The sequence below is a fragment of the Lolium perenne genome, chromosome 3, assembly GCF_019359855.2.
Source record: "Lolium perenne isolate Kyuss_39 chromosome 3, Kyuss_2.0, whole genome shotgun sequence".
Classification (NCBI taxonomy): domain Eukaryota; kingdom Viridiplantae; phylum Streptophyta; class Magnoliopsida; order Poales; family Poaceae; genus Lolium; species Lolium perenne.
In genome coordinates, this window is record NC_067246.2 from 298,649,885 (window position 1) to 298,666,572 (window position 16,688).

A 16,688-nucleotide genomic window follows, 5' to 3' on the forward strand; every position below is an offset into this window, starting at 1 on the left:
TATTTCCCGTGCTTCTCCGTCCACTGAGGGATTAGATGGAGCTTGTTGCCCGCACTGCACTGCACGTCGTCCTCCTGTCGATTTCCATCAGCCAATTTGGTTGTTATATTGTGTCTACATCGACCCTTTCTTTTATCCCAGGGTACAGCAAGTGAGAGCATCCACTTTTGCGTCACCGTATATATTAGCAACAAATAATATGGATCGGGAGAAGTATAACTTTTACTAATGTGAGTTATCAGTCACCAAACTTATATCACCGGAAACTTCTTTGACATGTGAATCCAATGAAATAATCTCTATGCCATATAATTCATTTTTTTGTGGTAAATTTATTGATTAAAGTTACACTGAAATATGAAGTGGCCTACTAGTATACAAAGAGTGTAGGTAGTAGAAATATTCAAGCCATATTCCATCAGGAGTGGATACATAGAATGATCAGGACACCAATTCAGTATTGAAACTTCCGGAAATTTTCAAAGCAGCTCCTCAGAGTTCAGATGTAAGCAGTTCCAAGGGACTGTTCCAAGAAACAGACAGGTAGTAACTTCCAGCTGATGCTACCACATTACACGATATTAAACTTTACATGGGCGCTACTAATCATATATGTACACTGGGTGACAAACATTGGAAAAGTACAACAACAACCAACAACAACATGGCCCTACTTTGACTCGGCTAGGCATGGATTAGTGCGGGAGGATACATACTACAGATAGGATGATAATAAATTAACAACAACAAACAAAAAATGGGGGTGTCACGCTCTGTATGTCGGCGGTGCTGTGACGCATATTGTGAGGTGTATGTATCAGTGCCACGCTACGCTAGGCAGGCGATCTTTGATCTAGAAATCTGTCTTCAGGAGCTTCGGTCCTGGCTTGACGTTGACAAAGTCGAAAGGGTTCGGTTGCTCCACTTGAATATAGTCCTTCGTTGACAGGACCTGTCAATGATGGAACAGAGCTCGTAAGTACTCATGGCCTGATGGGTATAGCTCAAACAGCGAAATTAGGCTCCGCGTATCTAATACAGCAGATGTTGTAGAACGAGATTGTTCCCAAGGCATAGTGCTAGAAGCATGTTCATGCAAGATATTGGCTGTAAATATCATATCCAGCGTAGATGTAACTCTAAAATGCAATCATGCCAACACGTGTTTAAAAAAAAAAATAGGTGAAATGCACTACAGCATCAGAAACATCAATCAAAATATAGTACGGAGTATAGATTAGGAACCATGAAGCAAAATAGGTGACATACCAAGGTCTCGAAGAACATCCTTGATGCTTCTTTCCGAGACTTTCCTCTTAATAGATGATCAATGGCAACATTCTTTCTCCCCAGACCAGAGTCTTCATCAAACAAAGTCTTGAGATATCTCGCAACACCCCTGCACAACAATAATAGCAACGCTGAGTAAAAAAAAATGAAAAGGTATGAAAGTTAACGCAAAAGGAAATAAAATTAAGTATATCTGTACCTGGTACGAGAAGACCAACCACTAAGTGCATCAAGAGACTGGAACTCATCAGGATTTGGCTCGTCATCAATTGCTGCCTCATCAAAGTCTCCATCATCATCATAATTGAGAAAATCTGAAACAATGAACAGTAGAACCATGATAAGACCTTACAAGATCTCTCACAAGGCAAGCACAACATAGTGAGCACATGATCAGAAAGAACTTGCTCTACTTAACATCAGTCAACAATATGGCTTTTAGAATTCCCATCCAGAAAATTAACGCGACCAGTGACAAGAGAAGAAGGGTGTCATAAAGGCACATGGGCATGTGCCTTTTCTAATACATCTACAAATGATCTTCAAATGTAAGGTATCTACGCCATCGTAAGGTTAAAGTTCAAGAATTACCTGTGTCGACATCATGAATTGCACTGCCAAAATCCTGTAATTTAAACAACATACCGATTATGATATGGCCTTAATGACAACAGGAAAAAAATGTGCATACAGTGGCATTGCAGGATGTGCCAGAAGTTGCCACTAGAAAACATGCTGCATTTAGCAGTTATAGAAAACAAAGCATTCGGTAAAAACTTCTACACGGACTTACACTGCATTCCTTGAGTGCAAAGTCATGGACCATGTTGTCCATGTCCACAAAGGATCCTGCGTTGTTTTCTTGCAAGCCAGAATTTTCTCCCATGGCAGACACAGCATTCTCATCCTCTGTTGGTTGAGGAAAAGCAGAGGCATTCTGAGCGAATTCCAGTCCAGTAATCTCAGAAGTGGGCATCTCCTTATCCTCAAAAACATTAATATCACTGTGAAGGATGTCCCTCTGTTCCCCGTTCAGATCGTCCACCGCTTGTGCACGAGCTGGGCTAGAACTATCCAAAACAACATCTGGAGCATCTGTTACCCTAGTTGCAGAATCATGGGTGGTGTCATCTAGCACAAAGAGAGGTGTATCAGCATTTGTATTCCTCTGCAAATCTGCTGAAATATCTTGACGACCATCCTTATCCACTATATCATCTTGAGCAGGGATGTTTGCATCAAAACTTGTTTCATTAACAAGTGGAGTTTCTTTCCCGTCACCAAACAAGGACTCGGTTACTTTTTCAATGTTGTTAACATGATCATCAGATGGCATTTGAAAAGCAAATGCAGCTGTACCATCAACTGCATCAGTTGCTTCTTGCGGTGTAGGATAAACTGCATCAGTTGCTTCTTGCGGCGTAGGATCAACTGCAGCAGTTGCTTCTTGCGGCATAGCATCTAATTGAGTTCCATCCGGTAGCACCATGTGAAGTTGGTGGTCAAGAGTTGCACTTTCCTTTGCACCAGAAATGCTAACATTATCGGTATCTACTGCAATAGTTTCAGGCATGTCTGGTTGCCCTTGTAGTTCAATGTTATGTAAGGTAGGGTGAGGAACAATGCCATAGGTCCGATACTGCAACTTGTTCAGATCCTTGCGCATACCTGATTGGGAAGCAAGACATCCATGAGCAAAGAATGAAACCATGGAATTAACACCAGTTGCACACCAACCACTAAATACTAATTCTAAGATGGTAAAATCATAGACTAACTAATTTCTACCTAATCTGCTTCCTACTTGAAATTAATCTTGACAAGAAAAGTGGATAAAGAAAATCAATGACAATTCAGATAACTTACAGGAAAATATAGGCTCGCGGAATATATCCTCCTCTAGTGAACCTTTCTCAATCATCCATATTTCAGAACGGGTACATGGAGCCTTTCTGCGGATACGCCTTATATCCTCAGTACTAATCAACTGCTGCCGTATAATACTGGACAAGGGAAGAGGGTCAATAAGTACACTCACAATAAGACATTGGACGAAATAGTCTGAGCTATTCAGTGAGTGTAAACTCTATGTACATATACAGTGGAACTATATGGAGGAACAGCGGTACAATACATAAGAGACAACAAAAGAACATTTAAAGATGCAATAGCACCGCAAGAACTAGAACATTTCTTACAAGACCCATAATCTAAAAGGCATGCCCACAAACAGCAGAATTATCACAATAATAAGCAACCTGAAAATTTTAAAGAATAGTCCATCCTATTTTCTTTAGAAGAATACAGTTACAAAATCTCTACAAACAAATTTATTGAAATGGATGTACAAGAACAAAATGCAGACAGTAAACACATTAAGAGTGGAACTGCGGACATTTTACTAGCAATGCTCTACTAGAGCTGATAAGATACGAATAAATTGAGGGATTATGATCCACAGCAAGATTAACGCATTCATTTCTGACCAGGAGGAAGTGACACGTAACAATTCAAGGACACACCGACACAGTGATGCATATTGATAGGATGAGAAATCACATGGTTCCCACAAATGTTCATTAGGGGCAGGAAACAAAGCATATACATACTCAGCATGTATGACCATGGCATCATCCATTTTCACTCTTCTCTTGGGTGTCATCCTTGGTGTCGTGGTCTTTGGTGTTAACCTTTGGCGTTTCAAAGATGATGCATTTGGCGGCAATGGTGTTGAATCAAGCCTCAATCCAGGGGTTCTTCTACCAACTAGCACAAAATAATGTAATTAGACAACACAAACAAACAATGCAAATTCTGTAGATTAAATTATCCATACCTAAAATGGATGCCAGTAAATCATCATCGTTAGGAACTGCATCAGCAGGTCTTTTACCATGTGGTGTGCTAGACAGATTTACAGTAGTCCTACTCTCTGGAGCTGGCAAGCTGTCCTCCAAGTGACGTTTTCTGCTGGTAAGGCTAGCTATTTTGTTACTTCCATCAGATTCTGTGATTCCTTTCTCTGCAGTAATCTGCCCGAACCCCAAGTCATTTGTCAGGTGGAACTGAGTATCTGGAGCTGACAACATTGTTTCACGTTCTGGGAAGAAATTTGAGGTCGACAAGGCATTTGGTCTATCACTATATGCCATGTATTGTGGTATTGTTCCAGCATTCTGTTGGAAAACCGTTCCAGCATTCTGTTGGAACATTGTTCCAGCGTTCTGTTGGCCAGCATTCTGCTGGAAAATTGTTCCAGCGTTCTGTTGGCCAGCATTCTGCTGGAAAATTGTTCCAGCATTCTGTTGGCCAGCATTCTGTTGGAAAATTGTTCCAGCGTACTGTTGGCTAGCATTCTGCTGGAAAATTGTTCCAGCGTTCTGTTGGCCAGCATTCTGCTGGAAAATTGTTCCAGTGTTCTGTTGGAAAAGTGTTCCAGTATTCTGTTGCAAAACTGTTCCAGCATTCTGTGGGAATAGTGTTCCTGCGTTCTGTGGGAATATTGTTCCAGGGCTTTGTTGGAACATTGCCGCGGGGTTCTGTTGGAACATTGTCGCAGGGTTCTGTTGGAATATTGTCCCAGCATTCTGATGGAATATCGGTCCAGCATTCTGATGGAATATTGGTCCAGCGTTCTGGTGGAATATTGGTCCATCGTTCTGTTGGAAATCTGCAACTGATATATTATTGCGTTCCATTTCTGGTGGTGCTCTTTGTGAGTTCTGTTCTATTGAATAATTAGAAGTCATCGTGTTGTATCCTGCCAAAAAAAGAAATACGAAATCAGATATTCGAAAAAAATGAGGCTCTGGAAACAAAACAGTAAAGCCAACTCTACCTTGCATGTTTACTGATCCCTCGTTAAAATGTGTTGGATTACCAGTCACGCGTGGCTCAGCAGAACCATTAGTGCATGGCTCTGAAGTATTTTGAACAAAGGGCACGCTTCCCATGGTTGGCATGTTATACCCTGCCAAAAAATGTATTACAAAATCAGATGATATCAGAACACTGAGACTTCGAAAAGAAAATAGCAACTTTACCTTGCACGTCCACTGATCCCTCATTGAAATGTGTTGGATTCCTTATCATGGATGGCTCAGTAGAACCATTAGCAAATGGCTCTGAGGTATTTTGAACAAAGGTAACGCCTTCCACGGTTGCTTTAGAAGTTAGTGTTTCACCTGATACAGCTATATCATCGGTATTTCGCACCAACTTATCCACGGTAGCCTCCAGGTTTGAGGTTTGTGGTACTGGCAGCAAATCCTTGGTTGAACAGTGTTGCCTCGGAGAATCCATCTCATGCACAGCACCAGAAGATTCAACTTGCACAGGCTTGGCCAATCCAAAATCAATCGTCTCAGCACCAACAGCATCATTAGCATTTGCTGCAGCTGACTGAAGAAATTCTGAGGGTGGAGCAGCAAAATTGACAGCCTTTGCAGCCTCTGACTGGAGAAATTCTGAGGGTGGAGCAGCCAAATTGTCAGCCTTTGCAGCCTCTGACTGGAGAAATTCTGAGGGTGGAGCAGCAAAATTGTCAGCCTTTGCAGTTTCCTCATTGCTTGAAGGTGAAGCTTTTCGTTGAGGGCTCAGTACAGGACTTTCATGCACTCTGGAAGGAACTGTTTCTTCCATTAATCCAGGTGTGGCTGGGGCTTGAGCACTTACAAACTCAGGTGACGCAGGTTCATCAAAAGGGTAGGGACTAGGTTGATAGTATGACGTTGATGGCCCTGCATCATCTTCATTATGCAATAGCATATTCAAATCAGGGGTCTGTACATTGTAACCAGTCCAGCTAGTAATATGCTTGCTGTGAGTAGAAGGTTCATCATCCATGTTGTTGCATCCTTCAGCCCCTTCATCTTTACTTGGGTTATCGTCAACATCCATATCAGTAAGATGAATTGATGACCGGCCTTGAATGATGATACTGGATGCACAAAAGGAAAGACACAAGCAATGTAAATATAGCATAATATGAGTAAAACGGCAAAATGCAAGACATTACAATTTCAAAAACGGCAAAATACCAAAGTAAGAAATGTTCTCATAGTATGAGTAGCAAATCAATGAATGCTGCAACTCAGCATGCAAACAGTCAAGATATATGCAAGGAAACCTGGACATATACCAGCAGAGGCTAGTAACTGATTCCTCCTATAGTACCAGTCAAGATTTAAAATATACAGTTAGAAATTGAAATCAAATATAAAACAGCCTGGAATGTAAAATCATTTCTACAAAATCACAAAACAAAAATGAACCCTTTGGACGAGAAAACAGATGCGGGAGACTGCAACCAGACAAGCAAATCCAATAACAAAGGGTTTGGAAGAGAAAGATGTGATTTTACCCATCATCAGACTCGAGTTGAATTGAGTGATCCTTCGTCAGCAGTAATTCCTGATATAAAAAATGGTAAAGCTGTAAAGAATAGAAGTTTAATGCTAATACTTTGTTGTTTGGACAATTCTTTTATTAAATTAAGACATAAGACGTGAGGAAACACCAAACAACAAGAATTATAGAGCATTCTTCGATCTTCGACATAAATAAACATTATCTTCAATGAATTAGCAAGTCTAACATGTAATGAACAAAAGATAGCCCAATGCAGCTGACGAATATAAGTTGAAATAAATTGTGATTACCTCCTCCAAATCTAAACCCATATGTGAAGAATTGCCATCACCAAATCTTTCTGCACATTTAGATATGCATAAATAATTATTAAGGGATGGGTTCATAATTTCAAAAGTAGAAGATGTGAACACGGAAAGGACCAACCATCTAAACCAAATTCGGATGTTGAATATGCTGTTCTCTCTGGGTTGTCTTGCAAGGTGATCTGTTCTTTTGCGCTTACATGATGATCAATGTCGCTGGAACATGATGGGAAGTCTTTAGAAGAATGAAGAGCACGTGTTTAAAAAACAAAATATCGCAAGAGTCATGGCTTACCCCTGAAATGCAGCCTCCGGTAATTCAAAATCATCAAGATGGAATGTCTCAGGGAGTGTTATAGAATGGTATGGAGCAGTTGATTCTTCAGGGGGGAGATCAACAGCAGTGGACCTAAAGGCTTGTTTTATCTTGAGCAAAGCTTCACTACAATCATGGAACAGGTAGTTGACCTTCCGAGAATAGATTCTGACCACGCCTACCATAAGATGGCTGGATAACCGCAGAGCAATTGGAACCTCGGGGAATATAATTGAATCTGCATGAATATTGATAATTAACACGCAGCTAAAAATGGAAGAGAACATGAAACAGAGAAATGAGAAATGCCAGGGTTAAATAACATTTCCATTAAGAAGTATATGAATGTCTGCCATATTGTTTCAGAGATGGGTGGTGGGTTTCCCTGTCCAACTGATTCATAGGCGTACAGCAAGAAACCAATAATAGAGCTCCATGTAGAGCTCTACATGGAACTACAAGAAATACGAATTCTGAGTGTCTAAAAATAAAGAGCTACATGTAGCTCGGTCTTCGTTTCGAGTTTCCCCCCTTCAAAACAGTACGTGCTAAGCATACAATGCTCTGGGTTTTTTTATTGCATGAGTCCATGGCTCCATGATGTGTGAAAACTTAACCCACCAAACTGTCAATTAACTAGAATTCTTAAATACATTTGAGAACTTTGTTTCCAAATATTTGAGACTCAAAATGAATGTTTTCACCAATGAAATGTCCAAGCTGATGAATTTGCTCACTGATTGCATACTAGTGCTTTTATAATCATCTGTGCCATTTCTTCCAAGGAAAAGTTAGTTAATTACAATGTCAAGGACTAAGAAAAGTAGAAGCTGCATAAGGCCGAAGGCACCTTTAAAGATGCTCTGGCACTTAACTCATGATATAGTAGAATACTTTTATTTAGAAAAAGATAAACTATCCACGCATAAATTCTTTCTTCCATCAGAGAAAACTAGACCTACCATTTTTGTTTTTAAAATACTAATCATTAACAGATAATTTTGTAATAATAATTGGCAATACACCTAGGCATAAAACTGTATGTGCACGCTAACAATCAGACTACAGCAACTCTCCAGATATATTCTGGGTTAAGAACTAGGAGAAGTACATGTGACTCGTTATTTGAAATTTTACTGCTACATGCCCCTAGAAAAATGTGTAGCGATGCTATGCATGTGAACACATGACAGACACGCAGCACACTAGGAGATGTAACGCAAATGCATGAAATGTAAAGACACCTGAAGAGCATCATCAGGTAATAATATCACATGCTACACTTAATCCAAGATTTGAGCTATGTTTATCTAAATTATTGCCACTAGAGCTATCAAAATCTTTGATAATTAAGCCAAGATTTAACATAGTATGATTACGTATAATATAAATAACAACACATCAACTTCAAAAAGTCCCCCTCTAATCCTCTGCTCATAAAGGATAATCATATACAGAAAACACTAAAACCATTCAAGGAGAAGTCTACCTAGAAAGGTGAATTATTATCCTTCATAGCACATAGACACTAGCCACAATCTAGCACCAGAGGAATCAGGAAGCTGCTAATATTCTCAGACTATAAGCTTGACCCACGATAGATTTACCAAGTCTAGCAGTATCTAGTTCTAAAAAATTCCTCCGTAACCTAGTTCTAGAAGAAAAAAAATCCAGCAGTAGCTGTAACTACAAGAAGCTAAGAACTTTTGTAACTGTTGGTGACCTAGTGGCTTATGAGGACCAAGGTGACATCTTTTCACCCCTGGAAATCAATGATCCACTAAAGGAAAGCTGTAAAGGCATGGCACTTTTATAAATACTAATTACATACATAAATGTCTTTGGACCGTTAAAGTTAACAAACAAACAACTCAAAAGGGTTGAAGAAGTTTATTCGGATAGTGCCACGAAGATAAATATCATGTTAATCCATAGTGGTGTTTTCCTTACTACAATCCTGATAATCCAGCAAATAAGCATATATAGCTTATTGGCAATACCCGATAACTGATTGCAGCTTGGCTAGAGCCGATTAGTAGCTAGCTAGCACAAATAACTCAAAAGCTAAGATTTTTACCAATCGGCTAGCAATAACTACGCAGTAAGCATGGGGTAACGCCATAAATAAGCTAAAGATAGAACCTTTTTAGTACCGACAGCTGCAGCAAGAATGAGCATTAACAAACAACAGTATCACTAAGGTCATGGCATGCGCAAAGTCAAAATTGCAAGAAAGCAAACCCTAGATCCGAAGTAGTAGTAGCTTGTAAAGCGGCAGAAGCACCCACCTACTGAGACGCCGATGTCGGTATCGGTGACCTGGTTCTTGCGCAGCTTGCGCTCCAAGTGCGCGGCGATCCATATGGTCCCGAGGGGGCCCTTCTTGGCCAAGATGAACTGCGAGTAGAACATCTCCGGCTCCCCGCCTCACGCGCGCGGCAGGAAACCCTAGCTTCAGCTCAGCTCAGCTCAGCTCCCCCACAGCGCGACCCCGAGCAAAGCTCAAGCCTTCACGGCATCCCCGCCGCCGGAAGTGCACAGCCTGGAAGGAGGAAAGGCAGGCGCAGCTTTCAAGCTCCCTCGAGGTTCTTCTCCGGCTCCAACCGCCCGGAACGCGAGGCGAACTGCAGCTCCGAGAGGCCGGAATGGAAACCCTAATCTGGAGGTGAGGGGAGGTGGTGCACGGGCGGGGAAACCCTGGAATTGGGTGGAATTGGGGGCCGGGAGCGCGGGAGGAGGTGGGGATCTGGCGATTCGGCGGGGGCGCGAGCGATTGAGGCGAGATTTCGAAGCGGGCGAGAGAAAAATGGAATCTTTGGGGAGCGAGCGAGCAGGGGGGAGAGTTGAACTTGACAGTGTGTGGACTCGCACTCGCAGAAGAGAGAGGAGGGCAGAAGCAAAAGTGCTACACGGTTCGCAGAAACGACCCTGGGAAATCTGTAAATTACGCTATGGCAGCCGTGCCGATAACCCGCGCGAGAATATCGTGAAAGGTGAAACACGCGACGCGCCAGGTGGAGAGTAGGAGGAGCACGAGTTCGCATCTAGCCTCGTCTCGTGCCGTGGAAGCAACTCAGGCTACCTGGTGTGTCAGTGACGGTCCTGCGTCAACGTCGGGCTGGCCAACTGTGCCAGCGTGGCACGTGGCAGTTTTTCTTGGGACGTTTTATGACCTCTCTGGATGGCAAGAATTTAGAATTGTGCGAATAGAATAAAAAAGGATTGGAACCACACTCATGGTGAATTCATACAGGATTTCGAAACCACTGGAATTTTTTCTGATATGTGTCTTCTTGCTGTGCATAAAAGTGGAAAATTATCTAGTGATACCACACCTCACATGATACCATGATACTATTTTACAAAATTTAGATAAAAATAATTTGAAACAAATTTGTGGGTGTTCACAAGGCATGTGTTTACATTCCCCATAATACTTATACCTAGATATGAAATACACAAAGAGAAAAAAAAGGATAAATTGCTATGTGAATAGTGTCATTTTTTACACTTGCAAATTTGAATTTTAAAGAGTGGTAACATGTTATCAAATAAGCTGTGGTATCACTAGGTATGCTCCTGCATACGAATCAAACATAGAATTTCACGGGATTGAGAAAACTCGGTAGGGAGATAATGCAAGTGCATTGAACTTCTTACTGGAAGAAAATGAAGAATAAAGAGCAGATTGTGGGCTCTCACCCCCCCCCCCCCCCCTCTCTCGCTCCAACCCCTTTGAGAGTCTCTCTGCCATCCCCAGCTCCTTCCCATATCTTCTCCGATGGCCTCGTCAGCCGGAGGGGATGGGGGAAGAATGTTGGTCCTCTATAGATAGTAGTACCTCGAGTCTAGGTCTAGGGTTTGGCTATATGTCACATCTCAACTTGGTGTAGGAGCGAGTTGTTGATGTCTCCGAGCGGCATGCAGTGGCGTTCGGTTCTATCCTGGCTTGTGGTGGCGGCGTGGAGTCGCTCGCTACCAGAGGGAACGGCGACGATAACTCCTCTTCAAATAAGCTCGACCAGGGTTCCTTGCAGATTTGCTAAATGTGCCAAGGGTTAGCCTCCTTCTTCTTCCTCGTGGTGGATGCGAGAAGGAGAAGGGCGCTCTTCCGTGCGGTTGTTGGTGGTCGGATCTGCGACATGGTAGAAGTTACGCTTCTCTTGGGAGATTCATTACGACAGCGTCTTCGTCGTATATCTGCAAAGTCAAAAGGCGACCTCGCCCACCTCGTGTTGGTGACAGTGATCTCTACCCAACGCCTTACAGACTTCTTCAGCCTACAGAGTTCATGCCGCTCGGCAGGCCCTCTAGCTTTGTTGCAGTTGGCTCCCGTCTCTCCGCTCCAAGTGATCTCGTCCCCGACGGCGTTGAGGTTGGCTGCCTCGAGCTTCACCACGGTGGAGATGGAGTTGGACCCGATTGCTTTTAAGTTTCAGGGTCTGATACAGAGTCAATTTGGACTAGAATTTTTTTGGAGCATTTTTATCGAAGGAGAAGATACCATGGGCTTGTAGAGCAGCTGAGGGAGCCATGAAGGCCAAGATGGCTCAGGTGGCGCGGTCATCATGTGGGACCATCCACCTGGTCCAACTTGGGCCTCGAGCGTCCGCAACCGTCCGTCTTCATCTTAGGATCTCCGACTTGACCTAAAATTGCCTATAAAAATACCCCCCAAGGCATTCTCGGAAGAGGAGGCGAAAACACATAAACAACCAAACATCGCCAGAACGTACGGAAACGTTGTCGGAGTCAGTCCCCGATTGCATCTCCAACCTCTCCAACATCATCATCACCGCCTCCAAGATGAGAAGGGAGTAGTCCACCCCCATACTATGGGTTGTGGAAGTACCTTGATCTATCTCTCCTGTGCTATTATTGTATTAGATCCATGTGACCTACCAAACATGATCATGAACATATTTATGCAATTTCTATGTGGTGGATCTCTATCATATGAGATGATATGTAAGATTGCATTCGTTATTGTGAGTTTGATGTATGAATAGATGTATATTACTATCTCGTTACTAATTACTTGTCTTGATCAAACTTGTATGCAAGGGTGTATGTGGGAGAACATGTGCATTACATGGAGTAACATGGTAGTGGTTATTGGCAGTGACAGAAATCTGACATCCGCTATGGTTTTTAACTTTCGTTTTGTTACCTCACTAGGGAGAAAGTAGATGCATGTGCCACAACCATCTAGTGACAACAGTAGATGATTCACGTTTGTTCGTGGTGGCATATTTGATATCTCAACATCATGTCAAAATTCTTAAATCTACACTCTTGTTTGTTGCATTAAATCTAGATAGCTTGGAGTTCTCCCTTTCTAGAGGTGTATAAGTAAAATATGTTGCGTCATCTTAATATTAGGATGTGATGCTCATGCTAATGCTAATCAAACTCTATATAAATATTAAATCACATATTTGACATTATGTAAGTTGTTTTATGTCCACCATAATTTATGAGAGAAGAGTCAAATGAAACTATGAACCCTGGTCCGCTTTTAATCATATAAGAAGCACATTTTACTTGCTTTTAAATTTTTTGCCATAATTAAATACGAAAATATAAAAACATTTATTGCTAGCAAATAATACCAAAAACCCACAAAGAACTTTCCTTTAATTGTTTTACTTTCTTAGTTTGCATTTACTTCCCTAGTTTATTTATTTATAGTTTTTATTATTAAGTTTATTTTTCTTACATGAAACCTTATGCTTGACAACCACATAGTAGAGTTGCGGACACAAGGCATTTGCTTTTGCTTTTCAAGTTGCTTGAAGACGGCGAGAAGAATAACTATAAGTGGTTCCCGAGAGTTCGATATAAAGCCCAAGTCACCCGCGTGGGAAAAGATGCTTCTACATCGCTTTGTACTAGAGTGCCAACGATTTGACACACACGTAGTTTGGTGTCATCAAGACTATTTCCTGGCGCTATTGCCGGGGAACTAAAGAAGTTCATTCACAAATCGTGCACTCTCCATCAAGCAAAGTTGATCCTACCATAAGGTTATTTTATGGTGCCATTCCTTGAAGATTGGTCAGTCACCCAAGTTTGGGTATGTTGCAAAAGAAATTGAGTTTTTCTTATCCTTAGATTTTAAAAGCATTCATTTTTGTCTTGTTCTTCATCTTTCTCGCTTTATTTGGATTTTCCTCTCGTTTTCCACTCCTCCTTGATTCTTTACTTTCAAGTATTGTTTTTAATTTTAAGTCACTTGTTCATCTCATTGCATTAGTGTCACGGTCCACTATTTTATTGTTGGTATATTATTTTCTACATGGTCTCAATTGTAAATGGAGGTATAATTTATACCTTAATAATGACTTCAGGTTCTACCTGTTCCTTTTTGTCATATAAGTTTGTCTTATTAATCATCCCCGTTTATTATATTTTAAAAAGGGAAAGTGATACGTCCAATTTGCATCACTATTTTTTATCATAATTTACTGTACTCATTGTTGTAGTTCATATTTAGAGGTAATACTTATGTCAGTCCCCTCTATTTTTGCATGTTTGATGATTATTGGAGAATTAACCACCGGAGCCAGGAATCTGCTGGAAAAATGACCGTCAAGGCACCATATTTCTGAAGACCAACAATTCCCAACAAAAATACAGAAAATCATATTTTTCAGATGATGGAGGAAGCCAGAAAGGGAGGCCGAGATGGGCCAGGAGGGCTCCAAACCACCCCTAGGCGCGGGCCCACCCCAGGCCGCACCTAGGCATGGTTTGGGCGCCCTGGCCCACTTCTGACGATCTGACGATGCCCCTGATGGGATTCGTAGCATAGAAAACAAAAAATTTCCTACCGCAAGAACGAAACACAAGCCAAGATCTAATCTAGAAGACGGTAGCAACGAGGGGATCACGATACTAACCCTTGAAGATTTCCAAAGCCTACGAGATTAGATCGTGTTGTTGCAGAAGATGATCACTTGCCGCTTTCAAAAGCGCGTAGAAGATCTTGACGGTGCCACAATCGGGCAGCACCTCCGTACTCGGTCACACGTACGGTGTTGATGAAGACGACGTCCTCCTCCCCGTTCCGGCGGGTAGAGGAAGTAATAGATCCTCCTCGGAATCCCGACAGCACGACGGCGTGGTGGCGGTTGTTGGGGGGATGACCCCCGGTATGCCAAAGGCATGCCAAACCGGACGGTTTAAGCTATCAAGATACCGGTTTAAAGTTTATTTCGGGCTGTGGACTTAAGCTTTTGGCTAGGTAAGTCTTTACCGGTATCTCCAGGAGGGGTATACCGGAATGAGCCAAGAAGATACCGAATTACCGGTAAGAGCTGCACTGTAGCACGTCGGCAAGACTGGTCAAAGATTCTCTCAAGAGCTAGAGGACAAGGATGAGCTAAGCAAAGTAGCTTTAAACGAAGCCCTGACGCCAAAGAGGAGGATGACGCTAAAATCATCCGGATGACGTCACTCCTCCTGATTAAAGAGATACCGGCGTCACCGGTGGCCAAAGAGGCTTTGTAAAGTAGTTTGTCTAGTCAAAGATGCCATTAGGGTTTCCTAGGGTTTCTTCCCCTGTAAGACACCCTCTCCCCTATATAAGGAGAGGGGGCACACCCCATCGCGGGCATATGCTATCTTGTATCCAGAAACCTGTAATCTCTTTTGATCAAGGAGTAGAAAGATCTGAAGGGGAAATAGTTCTAGTGTTCTTCTTCTTCTACCTCTGGCCAAAGCCTAGTTCATCTGGAAATCCATCCGGATATCAATCCCATATAACCAAAACCCTCCCCCGAATCCTCTAGCGCCCATTCGGCCCCAACTTAAGCCATCCTACGGCATCTGTCTGTTCACCACGACGACAGTTGGCGCCCACCGTGGGGCAAGAAGCGGCGCTTGCTGGAGTTCACATTCGGGCGGGCATCCTCACCATCGCTGGCGAGCGTGTCATCACTGCGTCCTCGGCATGGACTTCATCAACGACAACACAGGCTGCTTCGCCAATGGAGGTAAGTTCCCCAAGAACGATAGCGTCATCGAGTTCGGGAGCCTCCGCGTCTACTACGGCACCGTCCCTGCACGCCAGTGCCTCTCGCCGGTGCTGGTGGCGCTGGACCCTCCAAGATCTGCAGTTCGCAGCGGCCACGCCGCCGGCAGCGTCGAGGTGCTGGTGGTTGGCGCGGCTGACGCCGGCAAGGAGGTTGCGGCGGAAGGAGCTGGGCAGGCGAAGTCCACGCGCGCGGCCAAACAGCCGACCGAGCGCGACCAAGGAGCTGCAAGTGCATCTGCAGCGCCACCGGAGACTCCTCTCCAAGCGGCGATGAACATGCTGGCGACGCCCATCGCGCAGAACATCGACCCTGCTGCGGCACAAGCGGAGCTGGAGGCAACGCGCAAGAAGCTGCTCTCCGGGGGCGCGGACATCATCCGGGCGCAGCGCGAGCTGAACCTAACCCTACGTGAGTATAACGCTGCCCATGGCTTTGCTTCTGTTAGCGCTCAGGCTGTTAGGGTGCCGGAAAACCGGCTAAAGGCTCGCAATCTAGATCAGGATTAGCGTAAGGAAGTTCTTGCCGGCAAGAGTACCTCTGCGTCTTTGAGCATCGTAGAGAAACCTAAGTACAGTAGCCCGGATAAAACCATAAAAGCTGCAAGAGCTGCTGTAGAGCTGTGTGAGTCGCTTACCGGAGATGCTTTAGCAAAACAGCAGGATCGTGTTAGGGAGTTGCTTGACATGATTCAGGAACAAAATGTTGAGCTTGATAGAGCAAACAAAGCTGCGGCATCAAAATCTGTGCGTTCAACAAAGAATGCCGGAAGCAAGTCCCATGGGCAGGCATCGTCCCCCCATCCGGACAGAAGAAAAGAAAAAGAAATGAATGCGCAGCAGTTGACTGTGTACGATCTGGTTCTTGCCAGAAAGCAACAAGCCGGATGATGTCAAAGGGTGCTTCTATTCTTGTAGACAGTGTTGGGCCTCCAAGAGCAGAGGTTTGTAGAACAACAACAAGTTTCTCTTAAGTGGATCACCCAAGGTTTATCGAACTCAGGGAGGAAGAGGTCAAAGATATCCCTCTCAAGCAACCCTGCAATCACGATACAAGAAGTCTCTTGTCACGCCGGGCATAAATCCCGAATCCCGAATCCCGATCCCGAAATTCCTGAACCCGAACCCGTATAGCCCGAACCTGAAAATCCCGAAGACATTTTCGGGAGTTAAATCTGATTACCCGAATTTATTTCAGGAAATTTGGGTTCCAACACACAGAACCCGAACAACCCGAATATCCCGAAGTATTAAAAAGCCCAGTAAAAAATCCCCAAAACAACGAAGGCCCGGCCCAACTACTAAATTCCTAGGCAGCCCAACTACTAAATCCCTTGGTAACATATCCTAGCTCTGCCTCTGTTCGTGCCCA

General features: G+C 43.3%; 1 protein-coding gene across 1 annotated transcript; it reads right to left on the bottom strand.

Annotated features, from left to right (window-relative positions):
• Positions 1 to 542: 542 nt before the first annotated feature.
• On the bottom strand, positions 543 to 10,139 carry LOC127345024 (sister chromatid cohesion 1 protein 4). The gene is made up of 15 exons (XM_051371424.2): positions 9,570 to 10,139; positions 7,261 to 7,519; positions 7,087 to 7,181; positions 6,951 to 7,000; positions 6,653 to 6,702; positions 5,334 to 6,229; positions 5,129 to 5,260; positions 4,127 to 5,050; positions 3,900 to 4,056; positions 3,157 to 3,293; positions 2,084 to 2,958; positions 1,882 to 1,915; positions 1,490 to 1,604; positions 1,270 to 1,399; positions 543 to 952 (listed from the first exon to the last, which is right to left on the bottom strand). The coding sequence occupies exons 1-15, from the start codon at positions 9,691 to 9,693 to the stop codon at positions 854 to 856; spliced, it is 4,077 nt and encodes a 1,358-aa protein (XP_051227384.1). The 5' UTR covers positions 9,694 to 10,139; the 3' UTR covers positions 543 to 853.
• Positions 10,140 to 16,688: the final 6,549 nt, after the last annotated feature.

What these genes read in the sequence shown, in the direction of transcription:
- LOC127345024 (XM_051371424.2), bottom strand. Translation starts at nt 9,693, where the DNA reads ATGTTCTACTCGCAGTTCATCTTGGCCAAGAAGGGCCCCCTCGGGACC. An exon ending in TTGCACTCAAGGAATGCAGT is followed by an intron (nt 1,916 to 2,083) that starts GTAAGTCCGTGT and finishes TTTAAATTACAG; the next exon opens with GATTTTGGCAGTGCAATTCA. An exon ending in GGATGTTCTTCGAGACCTTG is followed by an intron (nt 953 to 1,269) that starts GTATGTCACCTA and finishes CATCATTGACAG; the next exon opens with GTCCTGTCAACGAAGGACTA.